General features: G+C 41.8%; 2 protein-coding genes across 2 annotated transcripts in view; one reads left to right on the top strand and one right to left on the bottom strand.

Moving 5' to 3' along the window:
- The window catches only part of LOC117813322 (gamma-aminobutyric acid receptor subunit beta-2-like), a 196973-nt gene that overhangs the window by 14501 nt on the left and 159766 nt on the right, over nucleotides 1–22706 (top strand). The gene's annotated exons all lie outside the window — the stretch shown is intronic.
- LOC117812377 (gamma-aminobutyric acid receptor subunit alpha-6-like) overlaps nucleotides 1376–22706 on the bottom strand; it is a 62194-nt gene continuing 40863 nt past the window's right edge. The window contains exons 3-4 of the mRNA XM_034683086.1: nucleotides 15478–15731; nucleotides 1376–1452 (exon numbers count right to left, since the gene is read on the bottom strand). Of these exons, the coding sequence (XP_034538977.1) occupies nucleotides 1437–1452; nucleotides 15478–15731 (270 nt within the window). The 3' untranslated portion in view covers nucleotides 1376–1436. The remainder of the gene's footprint in view (nucleotides 1453–15477; nucleotides 15732–22706) is intronic.

The following is a 22706-nucleotide window of genomic DNA, read 5'->3' as shown; positions in this document are numbered from 1 at the left end:
TTGGTTCCTTCATTGTAGATGTTCCTTATTTACTTTGTGCATTGTCTTTACACTGCTTGGCAGTACCTGTACCCAAATGGACTTGAAGCACTTTGTTCCTCTGATCTTGTTTCCTCTTGTCTAGATCTTTGCTTGTGTTGTTCTTGTTCTTGTATGTACGTCGCTTTGGATAAAAGCGTCTGCTTCCATTATATTTTTCAGAGCGACTGCCATCAGGGGAAACATTACCGCTGCACATGTTGCAAGTTTCCAGTGGCGTTGTTACCAAAAGAAGTGTGACATGCAGCTAAACTGCAGAGCCTCTTTAGTTATCCTCCATCATGCTCCACTGGGGAAACATGCACAGACCGTACGGCGCTGATGATGTAGGAGACGCACATGGCTGTGTAAACACAGAGAAGCATAGAACTGAGATGAATAGATCTGTCATATGGATCTGCACATATATCAGCCCTTTGTCACTGATATCTGATCTAGCTTTTTGAGTCCGATCTAGCTGATATCAGAAACCAGGATCAGATCGGTGCATCCCTAATTGTCATTAACGAGCTCTTTGCTCAAGTGGACTAGAGTTGGGCTTAAGTTATGTTTATGTTTATGTATACGCCCAAAGCTGAAATAAACATCAGCATGTGTCAGCATTTTAGAGGCATTTAGATACGTCAGGAAAACACTGGTGTAATCGTCAAGGTGTGACAGGACCTTTATCTGCATGTGACGGTGACTCTCCAACTAGGCCTCTGTGTCTGTAGTACACATAAAACACTTTGAGGATCCTGCCTCACACCCTCTATACTCCATCAGGAGGAGGGGAAATTAAGCCAATGATCCAAAAAATGCTGTTGCAAATGAAGTGTTGAGGAGTGGAAGGAAAATCAAAAAGAGGGGATGAAAGTGAGAGAGTTCCTGAGAGTTCTCTCAGTCCCTGTTTTAAGCATCATTAACAGGGAGGTGTCATTTTAGCTCACATGCAAAAGTCGTTCTCATGTGGGGGATGCATGCATGGTGCACACGTACAGAAAGAGAGAAACACTGTGGATCTTCTCCTGGATCTGTTCCATCTTCCCCCCATCCACTCAGGACGGACAGGGAGAGAGAGTCCTCATCATGTGTGGCTTTTTTGTTTTAAACACAGGGGGAAAGAAACCAGGGAGACTGAGAGAGATTTGATACCTGTTTGAAACAGTTCCAGCGCCGGGGCCCACAGGCTGTGAGCTCCGGGTCAGGTTGGCAATAAGAGCTGCTTCATCTGCTCTAAACACACTCACTTTCCAAGGGAGTACTTAAAAGAAATACAATGCACTGAGGCGGCATAAAAGAGTGCTTGGCAAATGTTTGTCATCTATTTATTGAGAGATATATTTATATGGGTTGTGTGTGTGTGTGTGTGTGTTTCTGTGCACGTGTGTGTGTTTCCAGGAAGACGAACTCTTGGCTTAGATGGTGTCCCTGAAAGACAGAGAGAAGAGAGAAACAGGCAGAGTGAGTGAACAGATAGTGACAGAGTACACAGTGTGTTAAACAGAGAAAGAGAGAGAGAGAGGGGCGCCCTGGTTTCTGCACAGAGTAAATGAAGCTTTGTTATAACACATTCAAACATACAGATTTATGCATACACACCTACACACACACCTACTCCATTTCACATCTGCCCGCACAAACACAAGCACAAACGCACAGCGGGATGATGTAACAGCCTGCTCGGTTCAGGCTCGCTGTGGAGGCTGGCGTTCATTCCAGGCTGAATTTAAAATTTGGAATTATTCAGTCCCTCGCTGCCAATGTTGTTCACAGAGACCCTGTGAAGCTCGTCTGGGAACCTCTGCCAGGTAGTTCACACCTCCACCTCCTCCTCCGCCTGAGGTGTTAAAGCAGGAGCCACTTCTGACAGCACGGAGAGCCATTTTCAGCCCGAGAAGTTACAGGGCTGCCGCACCAAGGCCAGCTTTCTTTGTTTCAGGGGGGAGGGAGACAAGGACACTGTCAGGGGGGGTAGAGCAGGATCTGTGTCCCCGGGTTTTAAAGGCCAAACACTTCCTAGAGTCGTTTGTAAATGAGCTGCATGTCATTTAAAGGCACCGTGTTCACTCATCAAGTATTTATCATCAACACCTTTACTTTATCTCTCCAACACGGTCTCAGCAGATGTGTGTCTAACATGAGTCTGGTCCTGCTGGAGGTTTCTGCCTGTTAAAGGAAGGTCTTAGTTCTGCTGCTATAGGCTTAGACTGACACACTGGGATCCTGTCTTTCCCTCTCTTCTCTCTCTGCCTGTCTCTCACTTTAACTCTTCCTGTCCCATTAAAGTTACTAACCATAGACCGACCTGGAGTCCCTGAGCTCCCTTGTCTCGTAGTTTCCTCTGGATCTCTGCTGTAGATTCCTTTTTAGGGTCTGTATTCATCCTTTCTTTCTTTCTTCTTTCTTTCTTCTTTCATTTTTCATTCATTCTCCTTCCTTCTTTCTTTCATTCTTTCTTCTTTCTTTCTTAAATTCTTCTTTCTTCCTCTTTCTTTCCCTCTTTTTTCTTCTTTCTTTCTTTCATTCTTCCTTCATTCTTCTTTCATATCTTCTTTCTTCTTTCTTTCTTTCTTTCTTCTTTCTTTCTTCTTTCTTTCTTTCTTTCTTCTTCTTTCTTTCTTTCTTTTTTCTTTCTTCTTTCTTCTTTCTTTCTTTCTTTCTCTTCTTTCTTTCTTTTTCTTCTTTCTTTCTTCTTTCTCTTTCCTTCCTTCCCTCTTTCATTCTTCCTTTTTCTTTCTTTCTTTTTTCTTCTCTCTTTCTTTCTCTTTCTTTCTTCTTCTTTCATTCCTTCTCTTCCTTCTTTCTTCTTACTTTCTTTCTCCTTCCTTCTTTCTATCTTCCTCCTTTCTTTCTTTCTTTCTTCTTCCTTCCTTCTTTCATTCTTTTTTCCTTCTTTCTTTCTTACTCTCTTTCTTTTTTCTTTCTTTACTTCTTTCTTTCTTTCCATGTTTCTTCTTCCTTTTGTCTCCTTTTATTATCCCGTCCTTTCCTTCTGTCATTCCTTCACCATTTAACAACTACTACTATCCGTCCCCCTATCATCTCTCTCTCTCTCTTCATCTCCCTCTATCCTCTCTCCAACACGGTCTCAGCAGAGGTGTGCTAACATGAGTGGTCCTGCTGGAGGTTTCTGCCTGTTAAAGGAAGTTTGTCCTTGCCACTGTAACTTGCTAAATGGCAAAAGTGCTCCTGCTCATGGTGGATTAAGATGAGATCAGATGAGCCTGTCTGGAAGATGGGACTGGATCTGATCGGTCTTGATGTTGGGGTCTTTGATCATATCCTGTATTCTGATTATATGTAAGGCTGTAGATCGTAAACAAACAGCTGTATGGCGGTCAGTCTCTCCACCCTCAGCCATCACGCTCTTTAGACGGCCAGTGTCAGATATATCAATCAGCTCCGTCAAGCAGCACTCGGGGATCTCTCCACCTTGTAGTCGGAGCATGCACAGAGTTATTTTTCCTCTGTGTGTCTGAGCGTTTAACACCTCTCTTTACAAGGTCTCTGTACTTTCTTGTTAACTTGCTCAGCTCATAAAGCTCCGTGTTTATGATTTCTGTATGAAAACACGTTAAAGTAATGTTTTTCCTGAGATGCAGTTTGAATACCATGAAGTCATTTCAGTCCCTCTTTAAACCATGGAGTTAATTCTTCAAGTAAAAATGTGTTTGAGTCACTGATGTAGAACGTATTGATCACTGGATGTGCATCTTGTATCTTAGCGCCTGCATTGAGTCCAAGCAGACACAGAACTATTTTCCAAAGAGTCCACAGGGGAGGGAGTGGGCCTAAAGTAGGACTAGCTATATAGCCACCATTTAGCAATGCAGAGTAAGAAGAGGCATCCTGCAGTGTTATGGTGATGATGTAAGAAAGTATTTTATTATTCAGAGGCAGAAACACTTCTAGAAACATGTGTCACTTCACAGCTTCATAGAATATGTCCTGATGTTACAATAAGAGACACAAATATGAACTCAGAGAAGCGTCAATAATCCATTTAAGTTAAGCTAATCTTTAGTTAGAAAGTAATATTTTTGCCACAGTGTCAACAGGCAGAGGTGAAACATACAGAACTCCTTCCAGTGTTTTGATAAGAACACTCCTTCTCTTTTGTTATGAGAATGAATGATTGTCATCAGGGGCATTGGCCAATCAGAATCAAGTATTTAACACAAGCAGGAAGTAAGAGAAAATCACACTATTGTTTGTAATGTGTAAACCAGACACTTCTCTTAACTTCTGTATCCTCTATGCTCTTTAGGTTTTTTGAATTAACGACATACCACTACCGTACAATCCCAACAGCACATGAAGGCAACACAAGGAAATAAACATGCCCCGGTTGTTCAGTTTAATCCAGTTTTATTTACTTTGTGTTTCAGATGTTAGGAGATACTCCTGTCTTTAAGTAACAAAGATGGTTTGTTATTAGTTTGTCATCTTTGTGCAGCAGGTATCAGTGGCGGTTCTAGACCAATTTTACTGGGGGGCCAGGCTGGGGCCAAGGGTGCTGTCAGAGGGACACATTCAACCCTGACAAAAGAGACCCTTTATACTATATATAGGATATATAATACTGTCAGGCTCTTTACACTCAACATGAGCCCTTAGCGCTCTGAGCTTTTTTATTGTAAAATATTGTTTGGTGTGGAGGGGTGGCAACAGGGGGGTCCAGGTTCAGTTTTACAGGGGCACTGGCCCCTGTGGCCCCTCCAAGCATTGCCACGGGCAGGTACGTGAGGACTTTGCAGTTATTTAGATGTAAAGCAGGACGTTAGGATTTCTCCAGGATCAGCTGAGCAGATACTGCTGCTTCATGGATATAGGATGATGCAGTAGTAGTTATATTATTATTATTATTATTATATTATTATTATTATTGACCTACCAAGGAACTGCAGATCTAAATTAGCTTTAAGCAAACTCTTATACAATGCATCAAATGGTGACATTTATGTTAAATATTCTACATGGTCCCTTTACAAATAAAAACATTATTATACTGTAATTTTTTATAATGGTTATCATCATTATTTCATTTTCCTTATTTCTTCTTCTTCTTCTTTTTCTTCTCTTCTTCTTCTTCTTCTTCTTCTTCTTCTTCTTCTTCTTCTTCTTCTTTTTTCTTCTTTCTTTCTTCTTTTTCTTCTCTCTCTTCTTCTTCTCTTCTCTTCTTCTTCTTCTTCTTCTTTCTTCTTCTCTTCTTCTCTTCTTCGCTTCTTCTTTTCTTCTTTTCTTCTTTCTCTTCTTCTTTCTTCTTCTTCTTCTTCTTCTTCTTCTTTCTTCTTCTTCTTCTTCAACTCTAATAAGAATAATCATAAAACTAACATTTTATTGTTACAATAATTATTGTATTATCACTGTGATATTTATTATTGTTTTTTATCATTATTCATTTTCATTATTTTTTAATAATTATTTTATTTAAAAACTGCAGATTGTGTTCTCGTGTGTTTGCAGTACCTGATATTCTTCATAATGTCCTGTTAGCAGAATTTTTAATACTAATAGTTTAAAAAAACGTCTTGAGGGGAATAACTCCTAACTGTATCTCATGTCACATAAAAAGAGTGAGCAGTGTTTGATTTTCGCCCCGGGCACGCTGACAGGTCATGCAGCTGCTGACAGGCTCATATTGGCTCGTGCACGCTCTGAACTCCTGACCTCTGCGTGATTGAACCATTTCTCTTTAGACAAGCCCTCACCGATGCATTAACTGTATTTTGCTCCAGAAAACAGATGGTCAATATACTTCTGCACGGGCAGTGAAGAGGAGGAGATTCCTCATCGCTCTGAACGACTGGTTAACTGTGAGGAGATGAAGTAAAGGGATACAGCTCTGCTTAGCTTGTTGGGCTGTCCTGTCTTATCAAAGCTGGAACAGAGTACAGGCAGTTCAGCAAAGGGGGGAGAGAAAGAGAAAGAAAGAGAGAGATGAGGGGGAGGGGGCAGACAAGAAAGAGGGAGAGAGTGTGTCTGAGAGAGTGACACTGAGTAAAGTGGGAAATGGAGAAAGCAATGAGTGTGAGGGATGGTGGGAGAAGGAGACAAAGTCAGGGACAGGGAGCAGTTTCTGGTGTGATAACAATTTATCTCTGGAGCAGGATTTACAAATGTTACACGCTCCAGTGTGCACACGGCGTCCATGTAAACCAGGTGGATGTGTGAGAAAGCATTCATGCAAGCACACACAAACTAGGTGACAAAGGCAGATGTAGCAATTCCCACGCGGCCGCCAGGAGAAATATGATAGATGGGGGGGGGGGGGGGGGGGGGTCGCTTTTATGGGTCTCCTTCACTCCCTGTCTGAGTGGCCTGTAATTGAATGATCATTACACCAAAGTTATGGCTGCGGCCCGCAGTCCAAAATAGGAATTGAGTCGGAAACAGCATTTAGTGGTTTTGATTTACGAGCAACAATGGAGAAGTTGTTTTCAAGCCTGGCACTGATGGGCAATAAAGAGGAGCGGGGCTATCACCTGCTGTACCCACACTCACACACACACACACACACCAGTCAGCCTGCCAGCCAGCAAGCAACCAGTCAGCAACCAGCTGCGGCCCTTCAAAGAAGGAAGTGTTTTCAGCAAATTTGTTCCCTCATGTCTTGCCCTGAATGGCGCTATTCATTAAAATAGCCTCCAGTCGGCAGTCACTGCTGCCACGGCACATTTATACCCTTGTATTCATGTTTCCTCACACAAGCAGACACGCACACAAATCCACCTGCACACATGCTCACATAAACACCGTTTCTTTTCTGGTCCGGCTCAAGCTGCAAGAAGAACTCCTATAATAAAAGCTGCAGATAGTGAAAGGGGAGCGGTGCACGCTCTGTGATCTGCTTTCAGTTAAGGCTGCTTGAGTGGATATTTATTCCTCTGGAGTGAAAAGGACTGTCTGCTTGTATCAAATAGATGTAATACTTGGACTAAGATGGGGACTAACTCACAATCAGAGGATCACTTGGTGGTGGGTGGTGCTGAGTAAAAATAGTAATAAGTGTTAATTGTGGAAGTGTGAAGTATTGTACCGTGAAGAGCGGCTCAGCTGTGGCAGAGCTGCTTGCTTTTTTACAACTACACGGGTGTCTTCTCTGCACAGACTCACAGTTCAGCTCCATTAAATGTGCACTACTGTAATTTGAACTCTCGTTTACACACCCAGTTATTCTGATGCGTCTCCATTAGACAGATGTAAAATCTGACTGGAGCACATTTGGTATCACAGGCTGATGCAAATCAGAGCCACAGATGAGCCCGGCCCATAGACTGTATATGAGACGGACGACATCTCGCTCGGCTTGAAGTGAGGCTGCCACAAAAAGTGCTCCCCTAGTGGCTGGCTGCAGTATAGATCAAAAACTGTCTCCTCCATTCATTTGAATGGAGCTGCAGTCAAACTTTAAAAAACAAATACTAGGGATGTAAGGATATATCACAAGACTATAAATAATCAATACAAATAAAGGTGGATCAAAATCAATTCAACACATTTGAGAGAACTGTAGCCTGCAACACTATTTTTAAACTGTAGATGGCGCTATCTGCATTTCCCTCCGCTTGTTCAGCATCATTAACCCTCCTGTTATGTTCGTTTCTCTGGAACAGCAAAAATGTTCCTGGGTCAATTTGACCCGGGGCATATTCAATTATCCAAAAATCCCAATCAGATTGTTTTTAAATCAACTTCATTACTAACCATTTAAATTAATATTTAGTCCAGGTGTTCTTTAATCCTCACAGATCATGGTTCAGTGAGGATAACTCATTTTTCATTAGAATTCGTTAAAATGTTTTAATGTACATTGGAAACCCCTTAATATAAATATAGTTTTTTATAACATAGTTTAAATTTTGTTTTTGGTTTTTTTATGAAGTGATGTTGATAAATTAACACAACACCTCTTCTGTCACATGCTAGCTGGATTGGAAGACACATATTGCCTAAAATTGCCTTTTTAAAAGGGTCAATTTGACCCGCAACATAACAGGAGGGTTAAGTCTCTTGCGCTGCTCTCTCATCGCTCACTGAGTGGAGCGAAACAAACCTGGTGGCAGCAGGTGAAGACCAAGCAGGTCAGGATGCACCTTTTGTGTGTACAGTCTGAGGTCTGGCAGCATGTTGTCTTTCCCTGAAGCATCAGCTGCACTTCAGTTTATTTAAAGGATATTTGTTTTTATATTTAGATTTAATTTGAGAATTGTTCACTTCCATTTCTCTATGATTGTTCTGAAATTTTCCAACAAGGTATTTTTATACGGTCATTATGAGTTTTTTTGCAAGGGGCCTTAATTTTATGTTTTTTAGTGGCCCTAATCCTCTCTGTAGATATCAGATCATGACATAAAGAGAGAAGAAATAGGAGTTAAAGGAAACTCTCTTTAAGTGCTTAACATGCTAACATGTCCTGAGGTCCAGTTTATAAAGCATTCAGAAACTAATCAACCAAAAAAACTATAAAAATCACTTGAATAAAGAAGAAGATCTGAACTCTTAAAATCAGAGTTTGGAGTCTGTGTGTGCAAACAAAACGCTCTGGCTTGTTCAGTTCAGTGATTGCAGCAGGAACAAAGCTGGTTTTGTTCCCCTTTGTTCCTCACCTGGGGACTAAAGACCATCCACTAGACTGAAGAAGCTGAAAGTCACTGAGTAAAGGGTGTGAGGCGTTGTTTAAAACAGAGGTCACTATCTGCTGTAACTGTTTAGTGTGTAGGGATGCTAGGTATGCCTGTGGCTCACCAATCGACCGGCTAGACCATGTAACAAACCATGAGACTAAAGAAAAGGACAGAACTGATTCAGTACGTCCCTTTGGTAAAGTAAAATCAAGTAGCCCGTGGAACACTGAAGAGAAACTGTAGGAGGTGGAGCGGGACACTTTTCACTTTCATAGTTAAACTTCTACAACTTGTTTGTTGAAAGTTGAAGTCCAAAGTCAGACATCTCCACTTTCTGAAAAGAACGCCGTCCTCTCCATCAATCACAGCGACAGCCTGCGGTTGTACCTCCTCCTTGCTCTCTCTGGTCGCCTCAGATCATTCTAACATGTCTGGGATTTTCACTTATAAGCTCGGGGGGCATTATGTGATGTATCACCTCCTTTATCCTTTCATCTCTTCCTCCATAATGCACTCACTCTGTGTCACCCTCCAATGAATGTGAAGAAATCTGAGTCCTGCACGTTTACATATTTAAAAACATAGTGCATGAGTTTCCTTATTTCAACACTGGAAAAACTCAAATCTCAGCAAGTCAAAAATGTCTCATTAGACTTCATATGAGTTGCATTTATATTTGAAGTCCAGATAAACACCTTATTCCAGATATTACAAGCAGAAATGAGTCCTGAAGTGCTTTAATAAGTGAAAATATATGACAACATGGTGAGCAAAATGTACCTGCGTCTTGAAATCAGCTGACAGTTTGATTCAGGAGCATTACAGATTTATTTAGCATACTGCACCTGCAAATATTGCTCATTACAGATCATTTAAGTCATATATTTGCCTGAAAAGTCTCAAAATTAGATGTTTGTCCAGACATGTCATGTCAACGTGACTTATATTAAGTCCAATGACATTTATGGACAGAAATAAGTCACTAATTAGAGTTTCTGCTGATTTCTGGAGCCTGATGGCCAATAACCTGATATTTTGTAATTAATAGAAAGCATAAAAGAGAGAGTCGCTGTGAGAGTTACTCGAGTGTATCCACCGTGACTCCTTCCAACACCGTCCTGTCCTTGGACCTGTTCTAGCTCCGGGGCCTCAGGGCTTCTCCTTCTCGGTGAGAGAGGAAGGAGCCAAACTCACACCGCTGAAAATCCCTGCAGTCATGAATTGCATCAATAATGTGCACATAAATGCATAACCAAGCTAATGCATCTGTTTGGAGGATATGGCTGCTGCAAATCAAACACAGGAAGCTTGCATGCAGACGTGCATCATAAACAGGGATTTCTTCTTCCACCAGCACAGTCCTCTGCGTTCTGTTAGAGAGTCAGATCCTGCAGGCGGTGTAGAGGTGGTGTGTGTGTGAGTCTGATGTCATCCTAAAAACATGCTTTGGGATTTATTCTATTGAAGGACATACTGGAAAGCATATTGGTAGCAACAATGCCATGTAGGCTGCTGCAAATCTGCCTCCAATAACAGCAATGGAAAAAAGCAGAAGGAAAAAGCAGCTTGCAGGCTGAGGTGATGACAGGGAGTTTTGTCTTGTGCAGTGTAATCTAGTGAAGAGTATTGTATCAGATCAACCACATCAGCAGAAGCCTCTTCGAGCATTTGAAAGAGAAACAAATGCAAAGAGTTAATCTGGAGGACTTCAGGGGAAGCGGATTTGCTGCCTCTCAAACTGATGCTGAGGAGATAGCAGGAAACCTCCAGATTTCAGAGATGACAGGACATTTCTCTGAGAAAAGACAGCTGACATCCCAGCTGACAGATGAACATTCAACAGAGAGTTATTTCTGCCTGCTACTTCTTCCTCTCGACAGCTTGAACGACAGATTTTCAAAACTGGAGCTTCATGACCTTTAAGGTTTCAGCTCCCAAAATATGATTTATCAGAGACAAAGAGGCCGGCATGGAGTCGACTGTGAGAAGCTGCAGAGAGCCTGACATCCTGATGCTGGGGGTGTTTGTTATGAAGTGTTGAGATGCTGGTTATGAATCTCCTTAGAGCAGCTTCCAGATCTGTGTGGAAACCTCAGCTTTGCTTTGATACTGCATCTCCATGATTTACTCTTCTGATCAGATCGGCAGATGGAAGCTTCTATTCCAAACCTGCCTCAGGTCCAGACCTGCCTCAGGTCATGTCCAAGTAAGAGATGGTTCTGATTGAGATGAGGCTGAATGGACTACGGTTTTTAGATCCAGACGACACAGTAGAAGCATCTCTCTATCACAGGCCTGTTAGCTGGATGAGTAGAGTTAATTCACACATTTATTTTGAGGGAGGCAGATGACTATGTGTCTGCAGATAGTGACAAAGCCTGCTTTCTGGAGTCTAAGTAAACTCTGTGCTGATTCTCCGCTCGGTTTTCAACAAAGGGAAGTTGAAAAAGTTGAAGTATCCATATCTGTATAATAAATGGTTCTGGTTCTGGTCCTGAGCTCAGCCTAACTTCTGTTGAGCTAGTGTGAGGTAAAGAGGCGGGGCTTTAGCCTCCTCGCTAACAGCTACAGTGTTCCCGCCTGTCAATCAAGTCAGCCACGCCCTTATATGGGCAAAACTTGTACGTTTAATATCTTCCAAAATAATAAGTAATGAAATAATCCACCCTGTTCAGTGTGTGCTGATAGAGAAATGAGCTCTTCAGATTAAACTCATGTTTTGAACCAGGCTGTAAACATGTTTATTTCTGCTGTAAAGATCGTCTCTTTGAATGGGTGTGTATGTGGTTTCCTGTGTTTCTGCAGCCAGCCTCTAGTGGACGCTCCAGGAACTGCAGTTTTTAGCACTTCTGCATTGGCTTCAAACCTTAAGACTAGATGTTTATTCATGGTGGCCAATCAGATATCAGGGGAGACCATGGTCACCCATAGCTCTGCTCCTGCACCTTCATGTTGTTCAGAGTTGGATGGAGTGACCGTTTAAGCTGTCTCACAGGCCGCCCTTCTTTATGTTGAGTATTGCATGTTGATTTATGCAGCTATATTTGTCACCAGTGCGTTTCTACAAACACTAAACTGTCCAAGTTAGATTCCCTGATTTACATAAAGCATCTAAAACTGCTGGAAAACAAACGTGGATATCAGTGTGTTGTTCTCTCTTCTCAAAGTAGCGACCGCTTGACATAAGTAGGCTACTCTGTCTCCTCTGGGGGCGGCAGTAGCTCAGTCCATAGGGACTTGGCTTGGGCACTGCCGAGGTGCCTGAGCAAGGCACGAACCCAAACTGCTCGGGATGCGCTGGTTGACGGCAGTATCCTCACTGTGACATCTCTCCCTAAGCATGTTCACTGCATGTGTGTGCATTGTATGTTATACCAAAAAAACTGTATGTGTAGCATGTCCAATATAGCACGAGTGAAAAAATTGAATTTCCCCCCTGGGGATCTATAAAGTACTTTCTTTCTTTCTTTCTTCTTTCTTCTTTCTTTCTCTTCTTTCTTTCTTCTACTTAAGTCTCCAAAATCAGCCCCAGATTTTGGTACTTCTGGAACCAGCCTCTAGTGGACACTCAAGAAACTGCAGTTTTTAACACTTCCACATCGGCTTCATATTTAAGATTGGAGGTTGCTGCTTTCAAATACCTAAAACAAACAAACCATCTTTCTTATAAGCCCTCACCACTCACCATGGGTCCGTTTAATCTTAAATGCATTTAAATTTAAGAATTTGACCTGAGATGAATTTATTTATCCAAAGATATAAACTTAATGTCATTGTTATTTTTATCTACACTGTAAAATAAAGTTATTTAGCTATTTACAATTTATTCTGTATATCTATTTATATTTTTAAAATTCTACTACATTGCAGCATTGAAAAACAAGCTTTAAACTAGATTTATTTACTGGTTTATGCAGTGGTGTGGATCCTTGATTGAGGGGCCCCCTGGGAGTTTTGCCCTCGACCCCTGAAAAGGTTAAAACTGCCCCTGGCGATTCATAATGTGGCAACTAATGAGACACAGCTGATAAATAATGCAGGTGACACTTATGTTACATATTGCTTGTAATATTTGTGATCAAAGAATGAAATACTTCACACTCAGACATTGGAACATTTCTTCATTTCTAGTTTGTATTTTTCTCTGATTCTAATTATTTGTTCATACTTTAACATCTTAACCTTCAGCTGAGAGCGTGTGTTTCTGTTCCTTTAACTGCTGTGTCCCTCTATATCTCTTGTAAAATCCCCTGGAAGAGGAAAAACAAAAACATATTTCTGCAATGCTACTCGGATACACATTAGAATTTAGTGAGCTTATTCATGCCATCATTGAAACTATAGTTCACTGTGTATGAAGAAAACAAACACCTACAGGCTATTAGGACTCCAGCCTGCTGGCAGTACAGAGCTGGACACATTGCAAAACACTGAATGACAAACACAAAGCCTGCCAGCGTTGCCTGGTGGTCCTGCGATGCAATTATAATCCAATGACTGTAAAAAGCCTGCGACCATTCTTCAACTACGCTGATGCATTTAGAAAAGCCATATGGTAAATAATTAGAGCTGCAAGAGCTTTGTGTGGCTGCTGAATAATATATGGGCTTCCTGCTGGCAGACGCACATGAGAAAGGGAAATAGAAACGGAGACGGATACATGCTGTACTTCTGCATACTACCCTCCATGCACACACACTCACACACACACACACACACACACATCAAGAAGAGCCAATTTAAAAGATGTGTAATAAATCCACCTTTTTATCCCCGTTCTACATGCTGAGCATTTAGGTTAAAGTAAGGCTGTAATTTAGCTACTCAGAATTTACACAATAACAGACTCAACAAGCAATCCTCCATGAATAAGAGATCGCTCATGAACAATTTATGATGAACTAAGAAACAAATGGACAGATAAGCAGCTCAGATGATACCAGACAGCTCGTCCACATGATCTCTGAGAGCTGGCAGAGGAACCGTCGAGCACAGACTCTGAAAAACTTTCACTAATTTCATCAAAGCGATTCATTAAAATCTCATTTTGATGAATTTTTAAACCACTGTTGGAGAACACTTTGTACAACAGATTAAAAGAATTGAGCAGTAAAGATGAGTCTGGCCGTCTTTGGGATTCTCACATCAGCAGCTCCATCTGATGGATTCATAAACTGGCTGCTGTGATGGTGGAGAGTCTGCTCACAATGCAAGAGTGAATTATCTAAGGCTTACCCAATTTGTGTGTTCACGCTGACTGTCAAGCACAACCTGGGTGCTCACACTGTTTGTGTTATATCAGGATGGAGCGCAAACAACAGGCAGTGAAATATCTTGTGAAAAGCTCCACAGGCAGGAGTGGAAGTCAGAGAAAACGTCTTCAATGACAGATATAGATCACAAGGATCAGCTTTGACGTGTTTAGTTAAAGGAGGAGTAACAGTAGAGCTGATGTAGGAGTGCAGGGTCAGCAGACCAAAGCTTCTCACACGTCAAATATTCATCCAACTGGTGGAGAGCAGATCTAAAGAGATGATGCTCAGGGTACGACTAGAACACTGGTTTTTGTCTTGCGTTTAAGGTTAGGTATGAAGAGCGCAAAAGTCTTGCATCCATATCCTGAATAATAAATGGAAGTAGTCAACGTGACGTCACCTGTCTGTTCCTGAAGCGCTGTTTTGAAGCCGATCGTCGGCCATATTGGAAATGTTGAACTCAACCTAACTTAGTGTGAGGTAAAGAGGCGGGTCTTTAGCCTCCTCGCTAACAGATACAGTGCTCCCGCCTGTCAAGTCAGCCACGCCCTTAATTGAGCAAAACTTGGAAGTTTAAAATCTTCAAAGATAACGAGTTATAAAAAATTAACTCCCAGTACAGTGTGTGCTGATAGAGAACTGAGCTATTCAGGCTAAACGCTGGTTGTGCATCGATGTGTCTGTGTCACGAAAATCCTCCTCCTAAACTCTAGAGGGCAGTGCGGTTCTCTGATAGCCGGTCTCCTGCTTCCTGTCCCGCTATGATCTCTGTTTCCTTTTCCACAGAGATTCAGAGCGTGTTCTGTTCATCTACAGCTGATACATGTTGCTGTTTATCATACAGACATGATGACATGGAGATGAGAGAGGAGGAGATCAAATACACGGCCGATGGGCGGGGATCCCGGCAGATACAAAGCTGCCGAGCGGACCAATCACAGGGCTTGTGGTCTGTGTTGATTCTGCGGGTAGTTACATTTTGGAGGAGGTGCACATCAGCTATGTGTGTAGGCCTCTGCGTAGGTACGGGAGCTACATGGACCCCTGAGTAGGCTACGCCGTCGATTCGACACAGAAGTATAAATCAGCCTTAAACAGTTTTTTGAACCAGGCTGTAAACATGTTTATTTCTGCTGTAAAGATCAGCTCTTTGAATGGGTGTGTATGTGGTTTCTAGTACTTCCAGAGCCAGCCTCTAGTGGACACTCCAGGAACTGCAGTTTTTAGCACTTCTGCATTGTCTTCTTCTCACAGCTGCTTGGTTGCATCATATCCAGTGTGTTATTGACTGCATGTATTAGCTGCTGAGCTAGCATGCATTCCTCAGGGCTTATCTTAAATCATATCTAGTTTTCTGAAAGTGATTTGTAGAACGCCATCTTTGACGACCAAGCAGCTTGGAATAGTTCTTTTATTCTGCTAACCTTTTTGAAACACTCACATTCAAGGAGCTAATCTCCACCTGTGTAAGAAGCACCCTGTCTGAGGCCTGAGCAGGATATAAACAGGGAAGTATCATCAAAGGGAAAGGAGCTGCTGGCATTATTTGTAAGAACCATGCCATCTGTTCACTGGACATCTCCATGGTGTCCTTGGTGAGATACACGATCCAGTAGACCAGTGTGAAGGCGCCCAAACGAGAGCGGGAAGAGGATGCGTGAGTACTTGTCGATGATGCTGGTTGCCAGTCAGGACGTTGTTGGCGGTACAGCCGAACCCTGCTGCAGGAAGGCCTGGGCGTTGACTGGAGGGTGGGAACGTTTAGCAGGACGGTCAAAATATGGGCGCCAGAGTTCATCCTCTTCTTCAGAACGCTGCTGGCATCCACTTTTAGAGAAGCATACAGGAGAACTCCACATAAAGGGACTACTGTATGGTGTCTATATGAGGGTATTAATAATTAACCAGTGCTGTGCTGTTACACCCAGGGCAACATGCAACATTGTGCTTTATGTGACTGATAATGTAAAGCTGCAGTAAAACACTGATTCTTGAAAGAGTCCAACATGCTGCGATGGAAACATATCTTAAAGCATAATTAGGAAAGAAAATGAAGCAAAATTATGCAAGAAATCAAGAGTATCTGGCCCTGATGTGGAGCTGTATTTTGCACAAGCTGCGAGTGATCAGTGAATGGGAAATGTGCGAGTCTGTCTTGAATACCAATGAGTACCGAAGTAATTAAGCCCAACAAAGGAAATCAATGATGTTTTGTTTCTGATTTGATGTGATTCCATTTCAATCATCCCGTCCACAAAGATTGATGTAAGTTGTGGGAAGCAAACCAAAACATATTTAACAAGAGAGGCTCACAGTGTATTGACACATGGTTATCGCTATGCCTCATTCAACCTTTCAGTAAACCAGCGAGATCTCAGCACACGCACCTGCTCCAATAGTTGTAAATCAGCTACAGTATCTGTACAGAGAGAGGGAGAGAGGAGGGAGAGAGGAGAGAGAGGGGGATGAGAGCACGCCTGGAAATGGGTCAAGGAACACAGAGTTGCCTGTAGGTAGAGTCAGAGAGAGTGAAAGAGAGAAGCTTCCCTTTTTATAAACCCAAGAAGACAGAGTGCATCTCTGCTTCATGCTGCAGAACAAACAAAAACACACAACAAGGATCAAAGTGGAGCGACTTCATGTCAAATGAATCACCAAAGTTTCACACTCCTTCACCAACAGAGGCGGCTGATGGCACAGTGTAGAGTGGGTCGCCGCTCAAACAGAAGGTTGGCGGTTCAATCCCAGCTCTCACCAAAGTGTCTTTGACTTAGTCAGTGTTGTTTAAATTACTATGAATGGCAGTGTGCAACGCAGGCTTGTGCGTTAATGCAATACTCCACTGAAACACTAGAGGGCAGTGTGTTGTCTCTAATAGTCGGGTCACCTGTTTCTAGCCTTGCTTCATTTTCTGCGTGCTTTTTCCCAGCTAATTCCAAACTTATGTTAATTAGAGATGATACCTGCTTCTGTCTGTCCACATCCTGTATGATAATGTTCGTAGTCTCCATGACGTCACCCTGAAGCTCTGTTTTGAAGCCGATCGTCGGCGGGGCCATATGGAAATGCTGAACTCAACCTAACTTCTGGTGTGAGCTAAAGAGGCGGGGCTTTAGCCTCCTTGCAAGTTTAATATCTTCTGAACAAGCGACAACCTCCAGTCTCAAACTATGAAGCCCATGAGGAAGTGTTATAAACTGCAGTTCATCGAATGTCCACTAGAGGCTGGCTGCAGAAATACCAGAACCCACATACACACCCGATTCAAAGAGACGATCTTTACAGCATTAATAAAAATGTTTACAGCCTGGTCAAAAAACAGCTTGTCTCTACGAAGTAACTATCTCTCTATCGGCACACAGATTACAAGTTTTTGCCCAAATAGGACATGACTGACTTGACTGACAGGCGGGAACACATAGCTGTTAGCGAGGAGGCTCAAACCCTGCCTCTTTACATCATACTTAGTTAGGTTGAGTTCAGCATTACCAATATAGCAACTACGGGACTTTACCTCTGAAGTACATGCGTTTCGACTGGAGGAACCAGGGTCTAAATTTAGTTCAGGGGTAGATAATCTCCCCTCTGAAAAGCCCCTGTTTTGGGGGGTAGTACTTTTCAAAGGTCCTGGGACTTTCGGCTGAACGTGTCAGTGTTTGTGGAGTTTACAGGGATGCATCCAGCTGAGAGTCTTCAGTTAACAGGGTCGCTGTTTAAACCAAAACACCGGCCGATCTCTGCGATCACGGCTTTTTGAGGTTCAAAAGGATTTTAAAAGCCAGTGTTGAAACGTCTTTGCTACTCGCGCTTATCTCCTCTCACGTGTTGATTCTGTCATTGCTTTTTCCATGTTTTTAACCGTTTTCTGCTTTGGAGCACAATTTCAAATTTCAATTTAAGGGAAAATTAATTTTTCGACAGGCTCTGGGTCCTTTTTTTTTTTTTTCATTTTTTTTTTTTTTTCATTTTTTTTCCAAAACACGACTGTTTTTTTGAAAATTTAGAAAAAAAAAAAATGTAAAAAAAAAATTTAGAAATTTATTTTTGAAAAAAAATATATATATATTTTTTTTTCAAAAAAAAACAATTCAAAAATTTTTTTTTCAAAATTTTTTTTTCACAATGTTTTTCAAAAATTTTTTTTTTACATTTTTTTTTTTTTTTTTCTAAATTTTCAGAAAACAGTCATTGTTTTTTCCATCTGTGATGAATGGCATTCATCTTTGTTTTTACTGCCCTCTACTGGTCTGGTGGTGTAGTGCCAAAGGATTTTAAAGCCGTGTTGAAACGTCTTTGCTACTCGCGCTTATCTCCTCTCACGTGTTGATTCAGTGAATCCATCTGTGATGAAATATAGCACCATCTAAACAGACCAGCTGTTAGCTTCATGCTAACAGGCTAACTGTTGTGTTGCTCAGAATGATACCTACCTGTTCGTCTGCTTCTATGGTGTCATCTGTGGTGAATGGCATTCCTCTTTGTGTTACTGCCCTCTACTGGTCTGGTGGTGTAGTGCATTTACTTTTTTTTTCTCCATACGTCACTGGCCTGATTTACACAATCTACCCGGGACTTCAGCCCGTGGTAGATTAGTTCAGGGGGAAGTAGTTCCAGGAGCTACAAGACCCAGGAACTCTTGGTTGAAATGCACCTTATGGCTCCCACCGATGTTTGCCCTCAAAACAGCGCTCAGGAACAGACTGGTGACGTCACGGATACTACGTTCATTATTCAGAAAGTCTTTGCTTCTGAACTGATGAGTCATAAAATGATTGAATGGGTGTGTATGTGGTTTCTAGTACTTCTGAAGCCAGCCTCTAGTGGACACTTGAGGAACTGCAGTTTATAGAAAAGTTGTTGTTTGAAATGAAGCATCAAGCATCCTGCTGCAGAATAAAGCCAACGTCAGTGTAGACACTTAAGGAATAAACTTGACTAACCTTTACTTCTCTGGTTTATATAACTGTATAACCTAGAGTTCACTCATCCGTCCTGATTCTGGCTCTTTGGACACAAAGGTTCAAAGTTGCTTTTGACCAAACTGCAGTCTTAGAGCAGAACTGAATTTAAAAGATTGATGCTGGATTTTAGAGACCACAGGATTACATGTTACTCCTCCAAGGGTTGGGGAACTGTGACAATCCTCTGGCTGAGGAGAGCTCTTCCAAATGTGAACACAGGCCAACTGGAAATGAACAAGATTAGTGTCCCGGGTTATATATCTGACCGAATTCGACTTACATGAAGACACAAGATGCAAGTTTATGCACAATGAATAACTTCCCTGACTGGCTCTGATTAATTCATGCTGTTTGGGAGTTTGTGCTCACGCTCATCTACAAAGACAAATTGTCATTATTTGGTAACGCAGCTATCTTTGGATGTTGGACTCTGGACGGTTTGATATAGTGGAGTCTTCCTGTCATTTCTACTCTGTATGATGGTCTAACGTCAGGAGTGTAGCCATGGAAACACACAGCTAACAGGGAGGAAAGAGATTCATATACGGCAGCTCTACATATGGAGGCTGATGTTTGTTTTAGAGATTAAAAAGATTGAGGGTTATTTATGGAACATGCAACACGCTAAGAAACTCATAACTTCAGCTCAGGGACAAATATGGAAACTCTCAATTACTCTGAACACACCATGAAACTGGATTTAACCCTTCATTATGAAAGATCACTCTTAAGTATGATATTACATTTACAGTTACATTACTGAAGAAGACAAGATGATTGCAAAACTTTGACTTTATTGTTAAGTGGTGAATTAATTGTATAAAAATGCAAACCAACCCCAGTCCCTGACCGGTTTTATAAACAACTAAATGCTCATGCAAAAAAGAGGCTCAAGGAGAAAGGGTTAGGGGTTGATTGTGTTCATTATTAAAGAGCGTATACTGCGATTACAGATTCCTGACTGAACGAAAGCTGCACATCAAAATCTTGGAAATCAAGACTATCAAAAAAGGCACAAACAGAGAGGTCACACAAAGAACTCAGCAGAAGCTTTTTTACACAACTAATCCCAGTAAGGTTTCCAGTGCCCTAAATGTTCAAACTAAACCCCCCAGAAAGTCTATCTACAGGTAAGTCAAGTCCCAGCAGGCACCTTGGATTACAACTCCCATCCCAACTACTGTAGACAAACCACCAAGGATAAATCTGACAGTGCTGATCAATCCTCCTGAAAGAGGTTGAGTGAAGCCTTGTTGATTCGTTAGTATATCACTGACAGTAAAAACTCAGATGAACATAGTTTTCAATTTCCATCCATCCATCCATTTTCTTCCGCTTATCCGGGGTCGGGTCGCGGGGGTAGCAGTCCAAGCAAATTGACCCAGACATCCCTCTCCCCGGCGACACTTTCCAGCTCCTCCTGGGGAATCCTGAGGCGTTCCCAGACCAGGCGGGAGATATAATCCCTCCACCGCGTTCTGGGTCTACCCCGGGGCCTTCTCCCAGTTGGACGTGCCCGGAACACCTCTAAAGGGAGGCGTCCGGGAGGCATCCTTATCAGATGCCCGAACCACCTCAGCTGGCTCCTTTCGACGCGGAGGAGCAGCGGCTCTACTCCGAGCTCCCTCCGGATGTCCGAGCTCCTGACCCTATCTCTAAGGCCGAGCCCAGACACCCTTCGCAGGAAACTCATTTCAGCCGCTTGTATCCGCGATCTTATCCTTTCATGACCCACAGCTCATGACCATAGGTGAGGGTTGGAACGTAGACCGACTGGTAAATCGAAAGCTTTACCTTCCGGCTCAGCTCCCTCTTCACCACAATGGTCCGATACAACGTCCGCATCACTGCTGACGCCGCACCAATCCGCCTGTGGATCTCACGCTCTATTTTACCCTCACTCGCGAACAAGACCCCGAGATACTTAAACTCCCCCACTTGGAGCAAAGTCTCACTCCCCACCGAGAGAGAGAGCAATCCACCGTTTTCCAGCAGAGAACCACGGCCTCAGACTTGGAGGTGCTAACTCTCATCCCAGCCGCTTCGCACTCAGCTGCAAACCGCCCCAATGCCCGCTGGAGGTCCCCGCCCGAGGAAGCCAACAGAACCACATCGTCTGCAAACAGCAGGGATGAGATTCCAAGCTCCCCGAACTGGAGACCCTCCTCCCCCCGGCTGCGCCTTGAGATCCTGTCCATAAAGATTACAAACAGGACCGGTGACAAAGGGCAACCCTGGCGGAGTCCAGTTTTCATTTTTACAAACAAAATAATGAAGAGACAGAAATGTTAGTGGCAAACAGCCACACATTAAAAATCCATATTTTCCCTTGCATTGCATCTAACCTTTCAAAATAAAAGCTGCATTCCTGTGACAGGCTGAGTTATTATTTAATTTAACCAGAAAGAGAGCCCACATCACACCAAAGTCTCTGCATTGGCTTCCTGTATCTTCTAGATTTTAAGATTATTTTATTGGTTTTTAAATCTCTTAATGGTCTTTGCCCTTCTTATTTATCATATGAGCCGGTGAGAGCCCTCAGGTCTTCAGGTAGTGGACTTTTAACTGTACCAAAAGTAAGAACAAAGACTCACAGTGAGGCAGCTTTTTAACATCACAGCCCTCAGGTCTGTGGAACATCCTACCTGAAGATCTGAGGGCTGCAGAGCATCAACATTTTTAAAAGCAAACTCAAGACCGACCTTCTTAGTCTTAACAGTTTTATTTATTTATTTATTTATTATCTAGTTCAAATGTATTCACTTTTATTCTACTTTATTTATTTATGTACTTATTTATTTATTTTAAGTATAGCATCTTATTCTCTTTAAATGGTTTAATATTTTAGTGTTTTATTATCTTAGAAATGTATTTTATTTTGGTGATTTTAATTTCCTGTTTTGAGTTTTAATATCTTCTGTTCCTCCAGTGTTTCCTCATTAAGATATCATGAGAGCGTTTCCTCAGTTCATTTATTTATTTTATTTTTTATTGTTTTCATTATTATTGTTGTATTTTGTGTTCTTAACCTTTAGGATTGTGGGCTGGGTTTGGGGATGGGATCTTTTTTCTTAATTGATTCTATCTGAAGTTGTTTTATGTACAGCACTTTGTGTTACAGTGTCATTGTATGAAAAGTGCTTTATAAATAAAGTCTGATTGATTGATTTACCCTTAATTATAGGAGCTGGCTGCAAGTTATAAAAAAAACAGACTGTACTCTATGAATGATAAATCTCTCTTTCACTCAAACCCATAAAGGTTTTATTTACTACATTTATTCTGAACTCATTGAATGAGAGCAAAAAGCAAGTACCCACAGTTTAACCTTAATGCATTTATGTAATTCCATTTTTCTACTTTGATCTTGATTCAACCAAATAAAAAGAGTGTTAATAAAAGAAAAAACTACAGTTTCTGATTACTGAGAATCACAGAAAGAGAGTAGAAGGACAGATTCTTCATGATGATGAAATAGTGTAAAATATCTTCAGATCAAGATCTCACAGAAAAACATCCTTACTGCCAAATCAATGAAACAATAATTGTAATGCAGTGAGTGTGGAGCTGTGAAATGTGTGTACAGTCAGAGTGTGCATTAGAAGTGATATATGCGAACACAACAATAGAGTGAAAGCCAGTAAGAGCTATTAGAGGGAGTGGGTCCAGATGATCTAACAGCTGGTCCTGCTATTGTTAAGCTTAGTCATCACTAAATGAAATGAGAGTCTCTATCTGAATGTTAGTTTCATCACAGTGAATCACCACTAATATATAAAGGTCAAAGTTAATTAGAGAGAGGATTAATACTCAAACAGGACTGGTTGGTGACCAAGAACTTA

Source organism: Notolabrus celidotus, chromosome 5 (assembly GCF_009762535.1).
Source record: "Notolabrus celidotus isolate fNotCel1 chromosome 5, fNotCel1.pri, whole genome shotgun sequence".
Lineage (NCBI taxonomy): Eukaryota > Metazoa > Chordata > Actinopteri > Labriformes > Labridae > Notolabrus > Notolabrus celidotus.
The sequence above is the reverse complement of the archived record's forward strand: the minus strand, read 5'-3'. Positions and strand labels throughout refer to the sequence as shown.